The following is a 17,768-nucleotide window of genomic DNA, read 5'->3' as shown; positions in this document are numbered from 1 at the left end:
GCGAGGGGGTTAACCGGCGTCCGCCCGCCGCTGTGCCCGGCACAAAGATGGCCGCTCTGCCCGGAACCAAGATGGCCGCCGGCGCCGCTCCCGCCCGGATAGGGGCGCGGACACGCGGGGGCGGGCGGGGCCGCTCTCCCGGCGGCGGCGATGGGCGAGGGGGGGCCGCGGGCCTCCGCGCTGCTCCCGCTTTCCCCGCTTTCCCCGCCGCTGTTGCTGCTGCTGGCGGCCGCCGCCGCGCTGCTCGGCTGCCTCTGGGCGCGATCCCCGCGCCGTTCCCCGTTGCCGCCCGTGCTGGCCGGCGGCCCGCGGCTCCGCTCCTTCCTGCGGCGGCACTGCCCGGCCGTGCGGGAGCCGTTCCGCCCCACCGCGTGGTGCTGCGGGGGACGGCTGCAGACCGTGGGCCGCGTACTGCTGCAGAGCCGGCCCCGCTTCGGGTACCGCAGGTGGGGCGAGGACGGGGACGGGGAGGGGGGTAAGGGGACCGAGGGTGGCACGGGGATGGGAATGGGGACGGACTGCGGACGGGACGGGTGGAGCGCGACTGGGGTGGGTGAGGACGGGGCTTGAAGACGGGATAGGGTGGGTAGGGACGGGTGGTGCCACGGCCACAGTGCTCCTGTCCTCATCTCGCCCCCTCCCCCAGCACCGAGGCCATTCGCACGCCCGACGGCGGGCAGTTCATTCTGGACTGGGCCATTAACGACGGCACCGACGAGTGCCCCACGGTGCTGCTGCTGCCGGGGCTGACGGGGAACAGCCAGGCCGCCTACATACTGCAGCTGGTGCGTGAGACGTGCGATGCCGGCTACAGGTGAGCACTGGGGGCGGGGCGAGGGTCAACACAACCCACCGCCCTCGCTGATGCCACTTTCCTCCCTTTAGGGCCGTCGTGCTCAACAACCGGGGCTGCCGCGGCGAGGAGCTGCTGGTGAGACAGCCCCCCCTCCCCCCCAACCCCAAATCCCTTCCCCGTAGCTGGGCTCAGCGGGGCTCCAAACGGCTCTGCCTTCCCCAGACCCCCAGGACCTTCTGTGCCAGTAATACTGAGGATCTGGAGATGGCCATCGCCCACATTCACCGCAAGTACCCGCGTGCCCCCCTGCTGGCTGTTGGTGTATCCCTGGGAGGGTATGGGACTGAGTGGGGGATTGCCGGGGAGTGGCACGGCAGAGCCCCCCCATCCCTGCTCCCTCCCCTGCAGGATGCAGCTGCTGAACTACCTGGCACGTATGGGACACGAAGCAGGGCTGGTGGCCGCCATGGCCATTTCCCCGAGCTGGGACCCTATGGAGTCAATGGTGTCTCTGGAGCAGCCGCTCAACACGTGGCTCTTCAACCGCCACCTGGCTGCTGGGCTGCGCTACCTTGTCCGCAGGTGGGGGCACACCTAGGTGGGGGGGTCACCCCACCCTGACCCCGGGTCTCCAGGTGGGGAGGGGGTGCACCTCCACCGCGGGCATCACCGCACCCTGACCTGGGGTCCTTGCAGGCACCGTGCGATGATTGGGGACATGGTGGACGTGGAGCACGTCCTGCAGGTAGCAGCCACCCCCGTGCCCCCCCCCCCAGTCCCCCTTGCACCGAGTGCCACCCGCTAACCCCTGCCCCCCCACCCCAGGCTCGCACCATCCGTGAGTTTGATGAGCGTTACACCGCACCCGCCTTCGGATACGGCTCCTCCACGGAGTACTACCGTGCTGCCAGCCCCACCAGCAGCATGCACCACATCCGTGTGCCCACACTGTGCCTCAACGCTGCCGATGACCCTTTCTCCCCCCTGCACGGTGAGTGGGGCTGGGGGGAGGGGGGGGTTGGGGAGGGCCGTACCCACCCCCGTGGTGTTGCAGGATGGGGGGTTAACCCGTGTGTCCCCTTGCAGCCATCCCCGTGGCGGCCGCCTGGAACCTGCCCCACATGGCGCTGCTGGTGACGACGCACGGCGGCCACATCGGATTCCTGGAGGGGATGTTGCCGCGGCACGGCGGCTTCATGGAGCGCCTCTTCCTGCAGTTTGTCACTGCTGTGTTCCAGCACGGAGAGGAGCTGCAGGGGCTGCAGGGGGAGGGGGCTGCCGAGGATGTCAGCACTTGATGTCCCACGTGAACCCCCCTCCAAACTCCAATAAACCCATTCCCAGCCCCTCTGATCCCTCTCCTACCCCTATAGCCCCTTTCCCTTTTCCTGCCCCAGCAGCACGGCCAGCAGTGGGGCATGGAGGAGGAAGTATGTGCATGGGGAGGTCAGACCCCCACGGCCCCAGCACAGACAACGCCTTCATGCTCTGGGTTTAATGGTGGGGACCAAGGAGCAGCTCCAGCCCAGCTCCTGGCATGCTGCATCCCATTGCCATCCCAGTGCTGCATTCCAAGGCAGTCCCACTCCTGCAGTGTGCTTGGGGCCAGGTCCATCCGCCCTCCCAGTGCAGCAGGGTGGGTGCCTAGAGGAAGCCAGGGAAGGCGAGCTGTAGCACCACAATGCTGCCCACGATGAGCCCGGCGCAGAGCAGCAGCAGCATCCACACAGGCAGCGAGCCTGGGGTGGGAGGAGAGGAAGCTGAGGTGTGGGGTCCTGGGGGGGCCCCAGCCCCACAGCCCTGCACACGTACGGCGGGCAGGCAGCAGGTGCAGCTTGCAGCGGCTGTCCACAGCCACGCTGAGCAGTGCTGCCTCATTCCCTGCCAGCAGCTCCCGTCCCCGCTCGCTCTCAGGGACGAAGGCCACGTCAGTGACGACAATGCCATGTGCCTCCTTCACGTAGTACAGCCTCTGAGGGTGGGAGGACAGGGACATGAGGTTGGGTGACCCCAGTGGCCCCTGTGCCCTCCCTGTGCCATGCTCACCTGCAGCGAGAAGGCGATGTGCACAGCAACAGAGCCGGTGACGGTGCCCAGCCCCAGGAAGGTGCCCGAGTCACTGCAGGGAAAGGGGGTGGTGAGCGGGGCTGGGAGCAGGGTGTGGGGTGGGGAAGCTCCCCGCATACCTGATGGAGAGGCAGGAGATGACCTCGGAGCCACAGGGCCGTGTCAGCAGCGGCAGGAAGGTGCCCCCGTCCCACTTGGTCAGGTAGCAGGGCGGCGGGCGGCGCTCCCGCTTGTGGGGCACCTGCACCGTGTAGAGCCGCAGCGCCCGGCAGTCATCCTCCACCACCCCGAAGCTGCCATGGGGCAGAAGGGTGAGCTGTGGCCGTGCTGCCAGGGGACCGCCCCATGGGGTCACTGCCACCGTCCCACAGCACAGCCCCGGGGCCATCCCCCGCCCCGCACCCACCGGCAGGCCTGGTAGCGGTACGCAGTGCTGGGGATGCCGGGCAGGTTCTCGTTCCACTGCAGCCCTGTCACCAGCTGGTCCCGCTGCCACACGCGGCATTGCAGGTCCCGTCCTGCCGTCACCACCTGCGGGCACACATCCCTGCAGCTCAAGGGGCCGTGCAGGGCTGCGTGCCCCCAGCCCCCATCCCCCACTCACCTTATTGTCGGGGCCCAGCGTGATGTCCTCGATCTCCCCATCGTGCGCCTTGAACTCTAGCGCCTTCTTCATGCTGGGGAACTGCGGCAGCTGTCAGCAGGTCCCCGGCGGGTGACCGACCCCCCCCCCCCGGGCCTTCCTGCCCCACTCCCACCTCCCAGAGCCGCAGGAATCCATCGGCACCGCCGGTGACGAGCAGCGTGCCGTCGGCGCTGAAGCGCACGGCCTTCTGCAGCGCGTCGGGGCTGAAATCGGTGCGCACGCGGTGCAGGCTCTCCACCGTCATCTCTCCGCCGGCGCTCCGCGTGTCCCCGCGCTCCGCGGGGCCGGCTCCCTTCCTCCTGCGTGGGCCCTTCTCCGCCGCCGCTGTGCGTGGACGGAGTGAGCGCCCCGCACGCGGCTCCCGTGGCCCCGCACATTCCCTCAGACCCCCTCTCTCACCGCCTCCGCCGCCCGCTCCGGCAGCCGGCACGCAGAGCCGCAGGATGTGGCAGCTGTGGTCCTGCCCCGCCGCGATGATGTCCCCGCTCAGCGCCATGCTCATGGTGGCGCGGGTCTCGGTGTCGTGGCAGTGCAGCAGCGACGCGCTCAGCCGGCCCCCGATCTGCTCCAGCTGCAGGAAGTGCTGCGGGGACACCGCCGCTCAGCCCCGCGCACCGGGAGCCCCGCGCACCCCCCGAGCCGCGCCGCTCCGCACCACTCCATTGCCGATCCCGGTTTTGGCCGCTCCTCCGCCTCCAGCGGTGATGGCCAGGCCGCGGCGCGGGTGCAGCCGCACGGTGTACAGCGGGAAAGGCGCCCGGTACAGCTCCGTCGGGCGCGGCGCCATTGCGGGAACGGCGCGCCGCGTCACGGCCACACCCACCTCTGGCCACGCCCCCAATACCACGCCCATCTTTAGACCCCGCCTATTACGTCAGTCCCCGCCCACCGTTTGCCCCGCCCACCCACAACCCCGCCTGCGCGCAGACCGCCGCTGCTCTCCAGAACGGTTTATTGAGGTGTGTGTGGGGGAGCGAACAGCGTGGCACCGCTCCGCATCGTGGTCCCACGGCCCCCCACGGGCAGCATCGTCCCTGCGGGGGTCTCGTGCCCCCCCCCCCGGGCCGTGTTCAGAAGGCCGTCTCCTGCAGCGCGTAGGCAGGCGGCCCGTAGCCCTGCTCCTCTGCGCTGTCCCGCGGCGCAGCGCCCACGCCGTTGGGAACACGCTTCTCGGCCGTGGGGGACGGCTGTGGGGCATCCTGCGGGCACACGGAGGGTGGGGGGCAGCGGGGCTGTGCGTGGCCCGCCCCTCCCCCTTCCCACACACAGCCCCTTGTCCCGCTGCGAGGTGCAAACCTGCGTGGGGAAGCGCACCCCGCAGCACAACCGCTGGCGGTAGCGGGCGGGCAGGCAGCGCAGCAGCCGCGGCAGCACCGGGAAAATGGTGCGGGGGTCCACAGCCGAGGGTGGAGTGGGGCCTGGGGGGGGTTACAGGGATGAGTGGGACCCGGGGGGGGGGGGTGTCAGCACCCTGCCCCGCGTCCTGCACCCACCCGTGAGCAGGCTGACCAGGAGCCCGACCGCGATGACCGTGGTGGAGTTGTGGGCGCTGTACCACATGTAGGAGAGGCGGTAGAACTTCTGCAGGCCGGTGGGGCTGAAGGGGGAAAGAGGGGGGAGGGGAGAAGCAGTGAGGGGGGCGGGCCGAGCTGGACCCCCGCACAACACCCCCCCCCCCCATCAGCCCCACGGTGCTCACCTCGGTGGGGGTATCGTGGGGGTGAGCAGTGTGGTGGCAAGCATGGCTGGTGTGGTCAGGTTGGTGAGGGGGGTCACGGTGCTGTTGGCCAAGGGGGCAGCCCCCCCCATGCTGGCCACCAGGCTGCCGATGCCCACCCAGAAGGCCATGGCCAGTCCTGTCAGCAGCCCCACCACTGCGCCCTGCGGAGGGAGAGGTGCTCAGCCCCTTGGCGGCACCCAACAGGGTATCTATGAGGGGGGGGGAGGGGACTGGGGTACTCACAGTGGGATTGGCACAAGGAAAGAACATCCCCAGGCAGAAGAGCCCCAGCAGCGGCCCCCCCACCATGCCGAAGATACTGATGGCTGCCTGGAGGGAGATGGCACCGTTTGGGGGCCAAGGGGTAGAAAAAGGGTCTGCGTGGCCAGGGGTGTCCCCAGCAACCCATCCCCTACCTGCAGCACAGGGCCCAGCATGGAGGACACGTAGGCCATCCCCAGGCACAGCAGCCCATAGCCGAAAGCTGAGGATGGACGGATGGATGGATGGATGGATGGATGGATGGATGGATGGATGGATGGAGGGGGTTCAGGGCCCTAAGAGGACCACTCTGCCCCCACCTCCCCCACCCTATGCACCCCACTCACCCAGGAGCTTGGAGAGCAGCGTGGCACGTGACTCCGACAGCCCAGGGAAGTGTGGCCGCACCAGGTCCTCCATCGTCACCGTCGCCAGCGAGTTGAAGGCGGAGGAGATGGTGCTGCGGGGAGGGAGGGGAGCAGCAGAGGAGCTCAGCCATGCCCCCAGCCCACTGTCCCCCATGATGGCACCCACCTGAGGGAACCGCTGAAGAGACAGGCGACAAAGAGGCCAGGCAGCCCCGGCAGGTCCCGCAGCACGTCCATCACGAAGTACAGCACTAGCTGTGGGGGAGGGGGCACGGGGTGAGCATGGCACTGGGGGGTGGGGGCTGTGGGGTGGAGGAGCACTGCGCCCACCTGGTCGGGGGAGATGTGGGTGCCGCTGGGGGCCAGAGGATGCTCACGATCGTAGACGAACATGACGAGGCCGGTGAGGCAGCTGAGGCACAGCACGATCTGCTGGCAGGGGAAGACGGCGTAGCAGGAGCTGCGGGCACCGCGGGAGCGTCAGAGGTGGGCAGAGCGGGGGGGTCCCCGCACACCCCTGCCCCACTCACAGCACTGCCTGCCTCTCGCTGCGGGAGCTCAGGTAGCGCTGCACCTGCGCCTGGTTCACACCGTACAGCGACAGCATCATGAAGACCCCCCCGAAGGCCAGCGTCCAGAAGGTGTGTCGCACGTAGGGGTCGGGGTCCAGGCTGCGGGGTCACATACAGTCACGGCCATGCCAGCATCCCATCTCCCTCCCCTGTGAATGTCCCAGCTGTGCTGCTGGCCCCGTCCCAGCCCTGCAGGGCGGTCCCAGGAGCGCTCACTCGATGCCAGAGATCTTGCCCTGCTCCTCAGCCAGGTGCCACACGCGGGCCATGCCCCCTACACGGCGTGCCCCCACCACAATGACGGCCAGCTGCCCCGCGAACATGACCAGCGTCTGAAACACGTCGGTCCAGATGACGGCCTTCAGCCCCCCCTGCAGAAGGACACACCTGTCATGGCTGCCCTGTGGGGGTGGGGGGGAGGGACACACACAGTGAGCGGTCGTGCGGCACCGTGACAGCACTCACCAGTGTAGTGTACAGCGTGCAGACCAGCCCGATGGTGAGCACTGCGCTCCAGAGGTCAAAGCCCGTCACTGGGTGCCAATAAGGAGGGATGAGGATGGTGGCCAGCACGCCACGGGGCCCCCTACCAACCCCTGGAGCCCTTACCTGCATTGAGCGCCAGCGCGGGTGCATAGAGCACCACTCCCATGTAGATGACCTGCGGGGACAGAGTGCTGCAGCCCCACAGTGTGCCCCCTCCCTGGGGCCCCAAACCCAGCCCTCACCATCTGGAAGATGAAAGTGATGGTGCCAAAGATGCGCACGGTCTTGTTGAAGCGTAGCTCCAAGTACTGGAGGGAAGTGAGGGGGGGAGAAAAAGGATGGGGTCAGGGATGCATCCCCACCCCGATGTGGGGCACGAGGAGGGGCGGGGGACCCCGTCGCCGCTCACCTCGTAGGTGCTGGTGATCTGCAGACGGTAGAAGACGGGGATGAAGATGTGCGCAGGGATGAGCAGCCCCAGGAAATAGGAGCAGCCTAGGAACCAGTACTCGGTGCCGAAGCGATAGATCTCGGCAGGCACCCCGAGGATGGCCACCGCCGACTGGAAGGTGGCCAGCAGGGACAGGGCAACGGGCAGGAAGCTCATGCTGCGGTTGGCCAGCAGGAACTCCTGCACCGTGCGCTGCCGCCCGCCGCTCAGAGCATAGAACAGCCCGATGGCCGCCGACAGCACCAGCAGCAGCACGAAGATGCTGTAGTCCGCCGTTGAGAACTCCATGGCAAGTGTCCGCCGCCGCCCCACCGCCGCCCCCACTTTTCCGGCTCATGGGCGGAGGAGCCCGGCCGGCAGCGCCCGGCGCTGCGGGAGGTGGCGACGGCGGATCCGGCCCCGCTCGTCCTCGCGGGGACCTTCGCTCCGGAGCTCTCGGCCCGCCTCAAGGACCTGGAGGGGGGGGACGCACCCGGTGGGGGGTCACCGCAGCTTTCCCCTCCCCGCTCCCCAGCAGCTCGTCCCCGGGCCAAGGAAAACACGGCGGCCCCGCCCGGCGCCGACCCCGGCCCCGCAGCCGGCAAGACCGGCACGGCTGGAGCCGGACGGACGGGCTCAGCGTGGGACAGGCGGGCTCCGCGGGTGCCGAACTCGCCGCCCTCCCCGCACCTGGGCAGGCACAGCCCCGGATGGGGCCTCGCGACGACGGGGCGGGCAGCGCCGATCCCCGCAGGAATGCGGCGGGATTAACCCTACGCCGCCGTGCCCGGAGCGAGGAGCGGGGGTTGGTGGTGTTGAAAGGAGGCGAGAGGGCAGCGTTGCCCGCCCCGCCCGCACAGCGGGCATGGTCCAAGGTCACCCACCGCGTGCCGAGACGCAACACGGGTCGCACCATCCCGCCGCGTTCCTGGCGCAAAGCCCCGGCATCCCCCCCCCCGGAGTGCCGCTCCCGGGCTCTGGGTCCCACCTGTGTCCCGCGCCGGCAGCAGCGACTCACGGTGTACCCGTGTCCCCGCACTACTCCCCCGGTGTCCCCATGTCCTCGCTCGGCTTCCTGTGTCCCGGTGCCCCCGTGACCCCACGCCACAGCTCTGCTCCCGGTGCCTCTGTGTTTCCGTGTCCCGTCACTACCCTCCAGTATTCCCACGTCCCAGCACCGCTCCCTGTGTCCCGGTGCCCGCCGCGACCCCAGGCCAACGACACAAGGCGTCCTTAACCTCTCCCCCCGCTGCCCCCCCCAGCGTGAAGTTCCCCACCGACCCCAGCCGTGCCCCCCATCCCACCGCCCTGTCCTCATCCCCTGCCTCGTCCCCGGTGACCGCTGCCCGAGCCCCGATCTCCCGGTTCCCCGTAGCAACACGGCCCCGCACACCCCCCCCCTCCCGCCACTCACCGGGCGGTCGCCCGGCTCAGCCCACGTGCGCCTGACAGCCCCGCGGCGCACGCCGATGACGTCACGATGCCGAGCGCTGCCCTCACCTCCAGCCCGACTTCCCGAGGCCGTCAGCTCCCTTTCGACCAATCCCGTGCGCGGGAACGCGTCACGTGGCACCGCTGGACCCGGGTCGCCGCGGCTCGGCGCGTGCAGGCCGCGGAGCTCCGTTAATGGCTGAGCCATTGACCGCCCCGCGCGGTCGTTCCGCCCCGCCGCGCCCCGCCCCGCTGCCAGGAGGAGCCCGTCCGGGAGCGGCCTCGGGGCGGGGCGGGGCTGCCGGAAGCGGGGCCGTGGTCTCCCTCCTCCTCCTCCTGCTGCCGCCGCCCGGGGCCGGGGGAACCCCCCCACGGATGTGCGGGAGCTGCCCGGGGCCGCCGCGCAACGGCTCCGTCGTGGCACAGTACTGCGCGTCCAGGGCCGATGCGGAGCTGTGGGGCCGCTGCTGCGTGGGGCGGGGGTCCGGGCGGCAGCACCTGCTGGGGTATGGGTAATAGGGGCAGGGGGAACGGGTACGGGAGCAGGGTGTGCTATGGGTACTGGGTACGGTACGGGGCGTGGGCACGGGGAATGGGAACGGTGCGGGGGAACGCGGGCTTCCCGGTGCTGTCCCCTCAGGTTGGACCTGAGCGACTGTTCCCTGCAGACCCTCCCCAGCGCCTTTGGTGAGGCAGCAGATGCCGTCGTGCTGTGAGTGGGGGGGGCACGGGGAGGTGTGCGGGTGGGGCACGGCCGCCCATCCCACCCCGGGGTGTCGGTGCTGCTCCTGGGGTCACTGCCCGTGGTGCGTTGGTAGGGACCTGACGGAGAACCCGCTGGCGGCACTCCCTGATGGCTCCTTCCTGGGTTTCACACATCTGCAGCAACTGTGAGTATGGGAGGGGTGTGTGTGTGTGTGGGGGGGGGGGGATGAGGCCGTGCCCGGTGCTGAGCTCCGGTTCGCAGCGCGGTGCCGCAGGCTGTGCAGTGCCCAGGTGGCAGCAGAGCGTGGGAGGAGGTGACAACGTACGGCAGCAGCCGCCTGTGCCAGAGCCAGAGGAACCCCTGCAACGGCTCTGAGGAGTTGGGTAGGTGGGCAGGGGGGCTCTCCCTGCTTCAGCCACGGCCCCTCGTGGGGACATCGCACAGCACGGGGCAGGGCAGCTCGTGACCCTCATGCTGCTCCCCAGCCCCACTGTGCCCTGAGAATGCTGTCTGTGCCCCGGATGGCCCCGGCCTCTCGCAGTGCGTCTGTGCAGGCTCCTTCCACGGCTACAAGTGCCTGCGGCAGGTGCGTGCATAGGGCCAGCAGTGCACGGGGGGGGGGGGGGGCTCAGAGGGGGCAGCGTCCTCACCGTGCTCACCTTACAGGGTGCCTTCCCGGTGTCACTCTTCTGCAGCGTGCTGGGGACCGTGACAGCCGCGCTGAGCCTGGCACTGTGGGGCACCCAGCGCCGGCACGCTGCGGGGCTGTGGGATGCGGCTGGACGGCGGGGCACGGGCTGAATAAAGTGTGCGGCCGCGATGCCTGCTGTGCGTCCTGCTGCTGGGGCTGCATGGGGGCGGGGATGGAGGGGTCCCGAGCGGAGCGCCCGCGGCCGGAGTTTGGGGGAGGGGATATGCAAATTGAGCCGCGCGCGGCATGCCGGGAGCGAGCTACCCTGGGAGCGAAACACGCGTGGAGCCCCGAAGGATGCGCGTGGGTCTCAGCGCGGGGCATAGGGATGGGGACGGAGTTGGCGGGGCGCGATAGACATTAGGATCGTGGATCGCCGTGCGGTGCAGGCTGGTGTCGGGGCGTGGGGAGCGGGTCGGGTGCGAAGCAAAGCATACTTACCTGGCAGGGGAGACACCATGATCAGGCAGGTGGTTTTCCCAGGGCGAGGCTCATCCCCTGCACTCCGGGTGTGCTGACCCCTGCGATTTCCCCAAATGCGGGAAACTCGACTGCATAATTTGTGGTAGTGGGGGACTGCGTTCGCGCTCTCCCCTGGCTTTGCTGGTACAATAACAGGCAGTAGTCGGTTTTCGTACATGTTGCTCCGCATCCTGCGCCCGAGGAGTGGCGCTCATCTCCTTTCGTGTGCGCAGTGTTTGCTCTCTGGGGTAGAGGAGGACGCAGCGCTCGGCCGCGATCGATTCGGGACGTCCCCGGAGGCGGTGGGGCGGGGAAGGGCGAGTTCTGGGGGCAGCCGCGGTTCTCCGCACTCCGCGTTGCGGCCGAGAAAACGGAGCACGAAAGGTGTGGTTGCGCACGGAGGAACGGTGGGGGGCTGGGCCCGGGACGTGGTGCGGGGCCTCCGAGTAGGGGCAGAGGCTAAAGGCACAGAGCATCAAGAGGAAGGCAATAACGCGTAAATTTACTCTACTTTTTGAACCAGCAAAGCCAGGGGAGAGCGCGAACGCAGTCCCCCACTACCACAAATTATGCAGTCGAGTTTCCCGCATTTGGGGAAATCGCAGGGGTCAGCACACCCGGAGTGCAGGGGATGAGCCTCGCCCTGGGAAAACCACCTGCCTGATCATGGTGTCTCCCCTGCCAGGTAAGTATGCTTTGCTTTGCACCAGACCCGACCCGGACACCCCGACACCAGCCTGCACCGCACGGCGACCCACGGCTCCAACCTACTCCCCGCGCCCCGATCCGCTCTGCGTCCCTTCAGAGCCCCGCACCGCGACCCACGCGCGTCCCACGGGGCTCCACGCGCATTTCATTCCCGGGGCGGCGCGCTCCCGGCATGCCACGCGCGGGGCGATCTGCGTGCTGATCTGCATGGCCCCGCCCACACCGATCCCTGCTCGCACACGCGCTGCAGCCGCTGCTGTGCATCCCGGCGGGAGCAGAGCACAAAAGCAGATTGAATGCATCAGGAATCCATCAGTTCTCCCTAGGATTGTGCAGCATCACTTACGTTGGAAAAAGCGTTCACGACCACCCGTGATCCAACCTCCAACCCAAGACCACGCTGCTGCCCCCACTCGCACAGCTCGCTGCTGAACAGCTCCTTCTGAAGTTCTTCCCGATACCGAACCCAACCTGCCCGGCACAGCTTGATGCCGTGTGCCCTCCTCCCGTCACTGTCACCAGTGAGAAGAGCCCAACCCCGCTCTCGCTGCAGTCGCCTCTCGGGTATTTGAAGAGATCAGGGGGGTCACCCTTCGGCCTCTTCCCCACACTGAGCAGCCCCGGCTCATTCAGTCGCTCCTCACAGGGCACGTTCTCCAGGCCCTTCCCCAGCCTTGCTGCCCTTCTCAGGACCTGCTCCAGCACCTCCACGTCCTTTCTGTACTGAGGTGCCCCAAACTGAACACAGTACTCGAGGTGGGGCCTCAACTGGGGCCGAGTACAGGGGCAGGATTACTTCCCAAGCCCTGCTCAGCACCTTTCCTGATGCAGGACAGGATGCCGTTGGCCTTCTTGGCCACCCGGGCACGCTGCTGGCTCACGCTCAGCCAACTGCCCGTCAGCACACCGAGGTCTCTGTCCATCAGGCAGCTTTCCAGCCGCTCCTCCCGAAGCCTGTAGGGTGCCTGGGGGTGCTGCGACCGAAGAGCAGGACCCGACACTCGGCTCCATTGAAACTCACACAGTTTACCTCGGCCCATCGATCCAGTCTGCCCAGATCCCTCTGTAGCACGTTCTGCCCTCCAGCAAATCAGCGCTCCCTCCCAACTCGGCGCCGTCCACCAACTGACCGAGGGTGCACCGATCCCTCATCCAACCGCTGACGGAGGCGGTCAATAGGAGCGGCCCCGGTCCCGAGCCCTGGGGCGCACCGCTCGCATGCGCTGGACTGCATTGGATGCAACATTCTGTTATTGTACCAGCAAAGCCAGGGGAGAGCGCGAACGCAGTCCCCCACTACCACAAATTATGCAGTCGAGTTTCCCGCATTTGGGGAAATCGCAGGGGTCAGCACACCCGGAGTGCAGGGGATGAGCCTCGCCCTGGGAAAACCACCTGCCTGATCATGGTGTCTCCCCTGCCAGGTAAGTATGCTTTGCTCCACACCCGACCCTACCCAGACGCCCCGACACCAGCCTGCACCGCACGGCGATCCACGGCTCCAAGTGCACCGAAGCCTTCGCCACGCCCTGTGCCCCGCGCTGCTCCTTGAGCTCTCATCGCGACCCACGCGTGTTTCATGGGGCTCCACGAGCGTTCCTTTCCCGGTACGTCGCACTCCCGGCATGCCGCGCACTCATCTAATCTGCATGTCCACGCCCACCAGCGGCCATTTCCCGCGCCGTGCTCCGTTCTATATAACCCCGCCCACTTCCGCCTCGCCTCCTCCCGCCCCCTCACTTCCGCTGTTTCCGTGCCCGTTGCGCGGTGCCGCCCCGTAAGGAGACGCGGGCGCGCAGCGTTGTACCACGCGAAGTTTATTTTAAATAAAACCGAACACAGATGCGCGCTGTGCAACCGCGGTGACGGCGCTGAAAGCGATGCAGCGAGGGGGAAGGCCGGGCCGGGCCGCTCTCGGTACCCTTTCCCTCCCCCCTCCCCCCAGCGCCCGGACCCGCGCTGTCCCCACCGGGCCGGGGCCTTCCTCCTCTTCCTCCTCCTCTTCCTCTTCCTGTCAGGGCTGCGGGCCCTGCACGGACCCCCGTCTCAGAGTGGGGGCACCGGGTCGCCCCCCACCCCCTCGCAAAGCCATGGCACAGTGGGGGAGGAGAGGAACTGAAATAAATATGGGGTGAAAGGGGCGAGGGGTGGGGCTGGGGCGCGTCCCCCCCCCCCCGGCGGACGCACGGCCCCGCTCCACTGTGCGGTGACATTGGTTTATTATGGAGATCGGCGCTGTCCCACGGAGCTGCGATGGCAGTGGGGTGCGGGGGCTCAGACCTCAATGTCTATGGAGGGGTCGGACATGGGGTGGGACGTGGCGGCTCAGTACTCGTCCTGCTCCTCTGGCTGCTGCTCTTCCAGTTCGTCGTCCTCCGGTGGAGCAAAGCCCTCCTGCGTGGGGACAATGACACCGTCAGCACGGCACGTGGCACCAAACCAAGCCGGGGAGGGAGTGGGGCCCGGCCCGCACCTCGGTGGCGTAGAGCACGCTGACGATGCCGCTGATGATGGGGCTGTTCTCGTTCTCGTGCTCCTGGCAGATGAGCTCGATGTCCCGCAGTTTGCTGAAGTAGAAATCCCGCTCCTTCTCCAGGCCGTCCACCGTCAGCTTCAGGTCCATCAGCTGCGGGCGGATGGGAACGTCAGCACCACGTGTGTGTGTGTGGGGTGGGGGTGGGGGGGGCTCCCCTCGTTCCATGTTCTGTGTTACACCCCCTTGCCTCCCCAGTACCTGCTGGTTGAGCTCCAGGATCTGTGCGTCAGCCTCGGGGCCCCCGTTGCGAGCAGCGGGTGAGTTTTTCCGCAGGATGCCGCTGGGGACGTTGCCCAGGCGTGCCGGGTGCTGCGTGTTCTTGGGGCCCGTGGGGGAGGTCCTCTGTGGGACTTGGGGGGGCCAGAGAGCAGCATTAATGGCAGAAAACCCCCACCCGGCAGCAGCAGGCTGAGCTGCCCCTGTGCCTCAGTTTCCCCAGGCAGAGCCCTCCCCTGCTGCCCGCAGCCCCTGTGCAGGTGGTGCTTGTGATTGGGGGGGGGCTTTGCCATGCAGGCAGCCAGCAGGAGCTCGCCCGTGGGTCACGGTGCTATCCCTGGGTTCTGGCACCATCCCCCTGCCACCACGGTGTCCCCTGCCTGTCCCCAATGGTCGCAGGCAGCAGAGCGCAGGCAGGGCAGGGTGGGGGGGCACACTGAGCGCAGTGAGAGCGATGTGGGGCGCGGGAGGCGGGGGTCCCGGGCATTACCTGCTGTGCCAATGAGTTTCTTGGGTTTGTTGAAGCTGTGATCACCTGGGTTAGGGGCGGGCGCCGCGTCCTGGCCCTGCCGCGCCAGCAGCGGGTTGTACTCCTTCCCGTCGTAGTTGGCATCAAAGAACTTCTTGAACCATTGGATGAACTCGAAGTTGTCCTGGAACTTTCCCTTCACCAGCCTCTCCACTGCGATGATCTGTGGGGACACATGGGCTGGGGGCCGCCCTCCCCGCCCCAGACCCCTAGGTATCCCACCCCAGCCCACCCCAAGACCTACCTTATCCACTCCCATCTTCTTGAATGCGGCCTGCAGCACCTTGAAGTTGTGGATGTACTCGTGCTCCAGCTTGGCCTGGAACTTCACCTTCCGCAGGTGCACACAGCCAGGGAACAGCATGTCCATGAACTGGCAGTAGGCAGCCCCTGGGGGGGAGGGGGGACAGGTGTCAACTGGCTGTGACACCCCCAGGGGGACACCGCAGGGTGTGGCACATCCCCACCTGAGCAGAGCTGCTCGATCTTGGTGTAGTTGAGCTGCAGGGAGTCGTTGACCCAGGCCAGCATGTCATGGCGGCTCAGGTTCTCGCTGGTCACCGAGGTGGAGTACACATTGACGGCCATGCCCCAGCTGCAGAGAGATGGGGAGTCATGTGGGACCACCCCAACCCTCCATAGGGCACGGCTGTGGGGCAGGAAGTAGCCTTTCCCATCAGGAACCCCCCTCTGCAGGGCACAGCTGTGGGGCAGGATGTGATCCTCCCCATGGAGATTTGTCTACGTGGGGCAGGACGTGACCATCCCTGCTGAGTACTGAGCTGGTGCCGTTGGGACCCCTGTTTTCTGGGGGCACAGCTGTGGGGCAGGATGCAGCCCAGTGCCACTGGGACCCTCCCTCTGGGGGCACAGCTGTGGGGGAGGAAAAGCAGGATGTGACTTGGGACAACCATTGGGATGTCCCACCCCCTGGTTAAGGGGCAGAGGGTGCAGGATGCAGCCTGGTACCATCACAATGCCCCAACCACAAACACGGTGCCGGGGGGCTGTGGGTGTGCCGCCAACCCCATAAGCAGCTTACAGCCCCCCCGGCCCGGCCCAGCCCTCGATTGCATCCTAATCTGCCCGGGGTGCACTGGAGCCAGGCTTAGAGGGGCAACATCTGCCGAGAGATCCCGTGCCCAGATGGCGATGGGATGTGAGGCAGGGCGCAGCCCCCAGCCCCACCGCACAGCACTGGGTACGAGGGGGGGGGAGGCCGCGGTGCTGCACTCCCACCCCACGCCCTCTGCTGGGGCGGGGACACGCAGCCATCATCACGCCGGCAGCGGCTGAAGGCGTTGGAAAGCAACCCTAACAGCGCTGGGTGGTGGTGTGGGGGTCCCCTCCCTCCCCATGCAGCCCCCAAACCCCCATCCCCAGGCATTAATCCGCTTTCACTCCGCGGCGCAGATCAGAGATCACGGCTTAGGGGCCAGCTGCGAGCCACGCTCCGCCGGGAGGGGCTGGGGTGGGGGGGGGGGGGAGCAGAGCCACCTCCTCCCCATCACCCGGGGTTGTTGCCGCCCCGCTGGGTCCCCCCAGGCCGGAGCTGTTGGCGCAGGGGGGAGCGGAGCTGAGTCATGCACGGCACTGAGCCACACGCACTGCGGTGCCGCCGCGCTGCCGGCACACCGACCCGACCGGGACACCCCCACGGCCCCGGGATGCACACGGCACGTCCGTGCCCCGGGGATGCCCGGCGTGGGGAGAACGCTGCATCTCTCCTTTTCGGTTTTAAATGAGCCAAGGACTTCTCTCGCAACCGCGGCGGCGGCGAATCCAGGTCAACCCCGCGTCAGACGCGGTGCCACGCGTGACAGACCGGGGTGGGCACCGCCGCCGTGCCGGGGCTGAAGGGGTCCCGGTCAAGTGGTGCCCTCCGGTGCGGAGCTGACCCCACGCCAAAACTGGGGGAAAGGGGGAACGCTGCGACTGGGGGAGGAGTGGGGAGCCCGGGAGCGGAGGGGAGATGGGGAGCAGAGACCCCAAGAGAGAGGGGGGGAACTCCGGATTGGGGGGATGTCAGGACTGGAGGGACCTCAAGATTGGAGGAGGACCTCAGGAGGAGGGGTCCTGCGACCAGGGGGATCCCAGCAGCGAGGCCCACAGGAGCTGGGAAGGATCCCAGGAATAGAGGGAACCCCGGGAGATCCCCATGATCAGGGGGACCCCCAGGAATGGAGGAACCCCCAGAACAGATGGACCTCAGGATCAGAGCCCCCAGAAACAGAGACCTCAGGAGACGGGGGGGTGAAGGGGGGAACCTCAGGACCAGGTACCCCAGGAAGAGGGCTCCTTTGATCAGCGAGACCCCAGAAGGTGTAAGACACCCGGATCGGGGACCCCGGGGGCAGAAGGATCTCAGAATCGGGGACTCCCGGAGCAGGGGAGACCCCAGGATCCATTCCGTTCCCCCTCCCCCCCCCAACCCCGAGCCCCCCCACCGCCGTGGCCCTGCGGCAGCGCGGCCGCGCTATGGGGCGGGCAGGCCGAGCGCTTACCTCTGCATTTCAATTGTGGCACAGCTCAGAAAAACACCGGGGAGAGCGGCGGGACGGGAACGGGAGGGTGCGGGGTGCGGGGTGCGGGGCGGGACGGACGGACGGACGGAGGACGCGCGGTGCGGGACGCGGTGCGGGACGGGACGGACAAACGCGAGCGGACACAGCTCACGTCACTCCGCTCCCGGCGGTGCCCCGCGTGGCGGAGGTGGCACCGGAGGGGGACGCTGTCACGGGGAGCGACGACGCTGTGCCACCCCCGAACCGCGGGGATCCCCGGTGCCGCCGCTACACCCCCCCCCTCCCCAACCCGCAGTGTCACAACGGTCGCCTTAAGCCCCCATCCCTGGGGGCCGTTCGGACCCCCCATACCCCCTCCCCCCGCATCCCCCCGCCCCGCCCCGTCCCGCCCCGCCGCTCACCGCTCGGGGCCGCCCCCGCCGCTCTCCGCCGCCCGCAGCGCTCTAGGGACCGGGCCGGCACCGGGCGGGCACTGCGCGTGCGCCGCCGTCGCTGTCTCTTCCCCCCCCCGACCGCTGCGGGGTGGGGCCGCACTGACCACGCCCACGTCGCCGCGGCGACGGGCGGAGGGACCGCCCCCTTCTCTACGCCGCTGCTTCCGGCACAGCGCCCCCCGGC

General features: G+C 68.2%; 5 protein-coding genes and 3 non-coding genes across 11 annotated transcripts; 3 read left to right on the top strand and 5 right to left on the bottom strand.

The window, feature by feature from the left end:
• Window positions 1–19: 19 nt before the first annotated feature.
• On the top strand, window positions 20–2,161 carry ABHD1 (abhydrolase domain containing 1). Its single transcript, XM_065730591.1, is given in 9 exon segments — window positions 20–122; window positions 124–446; window positions 647–814; window positions 886–931; window positions 1,019–1,131; window positions 1,205–1,378; window positions 1,493–1,541; window positions 1,622–1,787; window positions 1,883–2,161. Coding segments are annotated over 9 exon segments (1,326 nt in total). The 5' UTR covers window positions 20–47; the 3' UTR covers window positions 2,095–2,161.
• A 98-nt stretch (window positions 2,162–2,259) lies between these two features.
• On the bottom strand, window positions 2,260–4,318 carry PREB (prolactin regulatory element binding). Of its 2 annotated transcripts, XM_065730593.1 has the most exons (9): window positions 4,165–4,318; window positions 3,909–4,092; window positions 3,622–3,833; window positions 3,468–3,548; window positions 3,270–3,394; window positions 2,983–3,156; window positions 2,843–2,915; window positions 2,609–2,768; window positions 2,260–2,535 (listed from the first exon to the last, which is right to left on the bottom strand). In XM_065730593.1, exons 1-9 carry the CDS (start codon window positions 4,294–4,296, stop codon window positions 2,441–2,443), a joined length of 1,236 nt encoding a protein of 411 aa, XP_065586665.1. In that variant the 5' UTR covers window positions 4,297–4,318; the 3' UTR covers window positions 2,260–2,440. The 2 variants fall into 2 exon arrangements, with proteins under 2 accessions (XP_065586665.1, XP_065586664.1); XM_065730592.1 differs by having other exon boundaries at window positions 3,622–4,092.
• Window positions 4,319–4,451: 133 nt separating this feature from the next.
• Window positions 4,452–8,824, bottom strand: SLC5A6 (solute carrier family 5 member 6). Its single transcript, XM_065730578.1, has 16 exons — window positions 8,761–8,824; window positions 7,326–7,820; window positions 7,159–7,224; window positions 7,040–7,091; window positions 6,896–6,963; window positions 6,647–6,801; window positions 6,389–6,529; window positions 6,189–6,318; window positions 6,025–6,113; window positions 5,838–5,950; window positions 5,646–5,713; window positions 5,473–5,559; window positions 5,209–5,390; window positions 5,003–5,106; window positions 4,806–4,927; window positions 4,452–4,708 (listed from the first exon to the last, which is right to left on the bottom strand). Exons 2-16 carry the CDS (start codon window positions 7,653–7,655, stop codon window positions 4,580–4,582), a joined length of 1,836 nt encoding a protein of 611 aa, XP_065586650.1. The 5' UTR covers window positions 7,656–7,820; window positions 8,761–8,824; the 3' UTR covers window positions 4,452–4,579.
• A 148-nt stretch (window positions 8,825–8,972) lies between these two features.
• On the top strand, window positions 8,973–10,284 carry ATRAID (all-trans retinoic acid induced differentiation factor). Its single transcript, XM_065731082.1, has 6 exons — window positions 8,973–9,283; window positions 9,418–9,489; window positions 9,596–9,667; window positions 9,745–9,866; window positions 9,969–10,069; window positions 10,150–10,284. The coding sequence occupies exons 1-6, from the start codon at window positions 8,973–8,975 to the stop codon at window positions 10,282–10,284; spliced, it is 813 nt and encodes a 270-aa protein (XP_065587154.1).
• A 323-nt stretch (window positions 10,285–10,607) lies between these two features.
• Window positions 10,608–10,771, top strand: LOC136045345 (U1 spliceosomal RNA). Its single transcript, XR_010621909.1, has one exon. It is a non-coding gene; the product is annotated as a U1 spliceosomal RNA (small nuclear RNA).
• Window positions 10,772–11,165: 394 nt separating this feature from the next.
• On the bottom strand, window positions 11,166–11,329 carry LOC136045344 (U1 spliceosomal RNA). The gene has a single exon (XR_010621908.1). It is a non-coding gene; the product is annotated as a U1 spliceosomal RNA (small nuclear RNA).
• Window positions 11,330–12,612: 1,283 nt separating this feature from the next.
• LOC136045343 (U1 spliceosomal RNA) lies at window positions 12,613–12,776 on the bottom strand. Its single transcript, XR_010621907.1, has one exon. It is a non-coding gene; the product is annotated as a U1 spliceosomal RNA (small nuclear RNA).
• Window positions 12,777–13,336: 560 nt separating this feature from the next.
• On the bottom strand, window positions 13,337–17,641 carry MAPRE3 (microtubule associated protein RP/EB family member 3). Of its 3 annotated transcripts, none has more exons than XM_065730598.1 (7): window positions 17,130–17,201; window positions 15,093–15,220; window positions 14,870–15,015; window positions 14,587–14,788; window positions 14,079–14,230; window positions 13,818–13,970; window positions 13,337–13,738 (listed from the first exon to the last, which is right to left on the bottom strand). In XM_065730598.1, exons 1-7 carry the CDS (start codon window positions 17,135–17,137, stop codon window positions 13,670–13,672), a joined length of 858 nt encoding a protein of 285 aa, XP_065586670.1. In that variant the 5' UTR covers window positions 17,138–17,201; the 3' UTR covers window positions 13,337–13,669. The 3 variants fall into 3 exon arrangements, with proteins under 3 accessions (XP_065586670.1, XP_065586672.1, XP_065586671.1); XM_065730600.1 differs by lacking the exon at window positions 17,130–17,201 and adding an exon at window positions 17,552–17,641 and having other exon boundaries at window positions 13,338–13,738; XM_065730599.1 differs by having other exon boundaries at window positions 13,339–13,738; window positions 14,632–14,788; window positions 17,130–17,200.
• Window positions 17,642–17,768: the final 127 nt, after the last annotated feature.

Source organism: Cyrtonyx montezumae, unplaced genomic scaffold (genome assembly GCF_038088225.1).
Source record: "Cyrtonyx montezumae isolate F1298 unplaced genomic scaffold, pur_monq_1.0 scaffold_13, whole genome shotgun sequence".
NCBI classification, from domain to species: domain Eukaryota; kingdom Metazoa; phylum Chordata; class Aves; order Galliformes; family Odontophoridae; genus Cyrtonyx; species Cyrtonyx montezumae.
The sequence above is the reverse complement of the archived record's forward strand: the minus strand, read 5'-3'. Positions and strand labels throughout refer to the sequence as shown.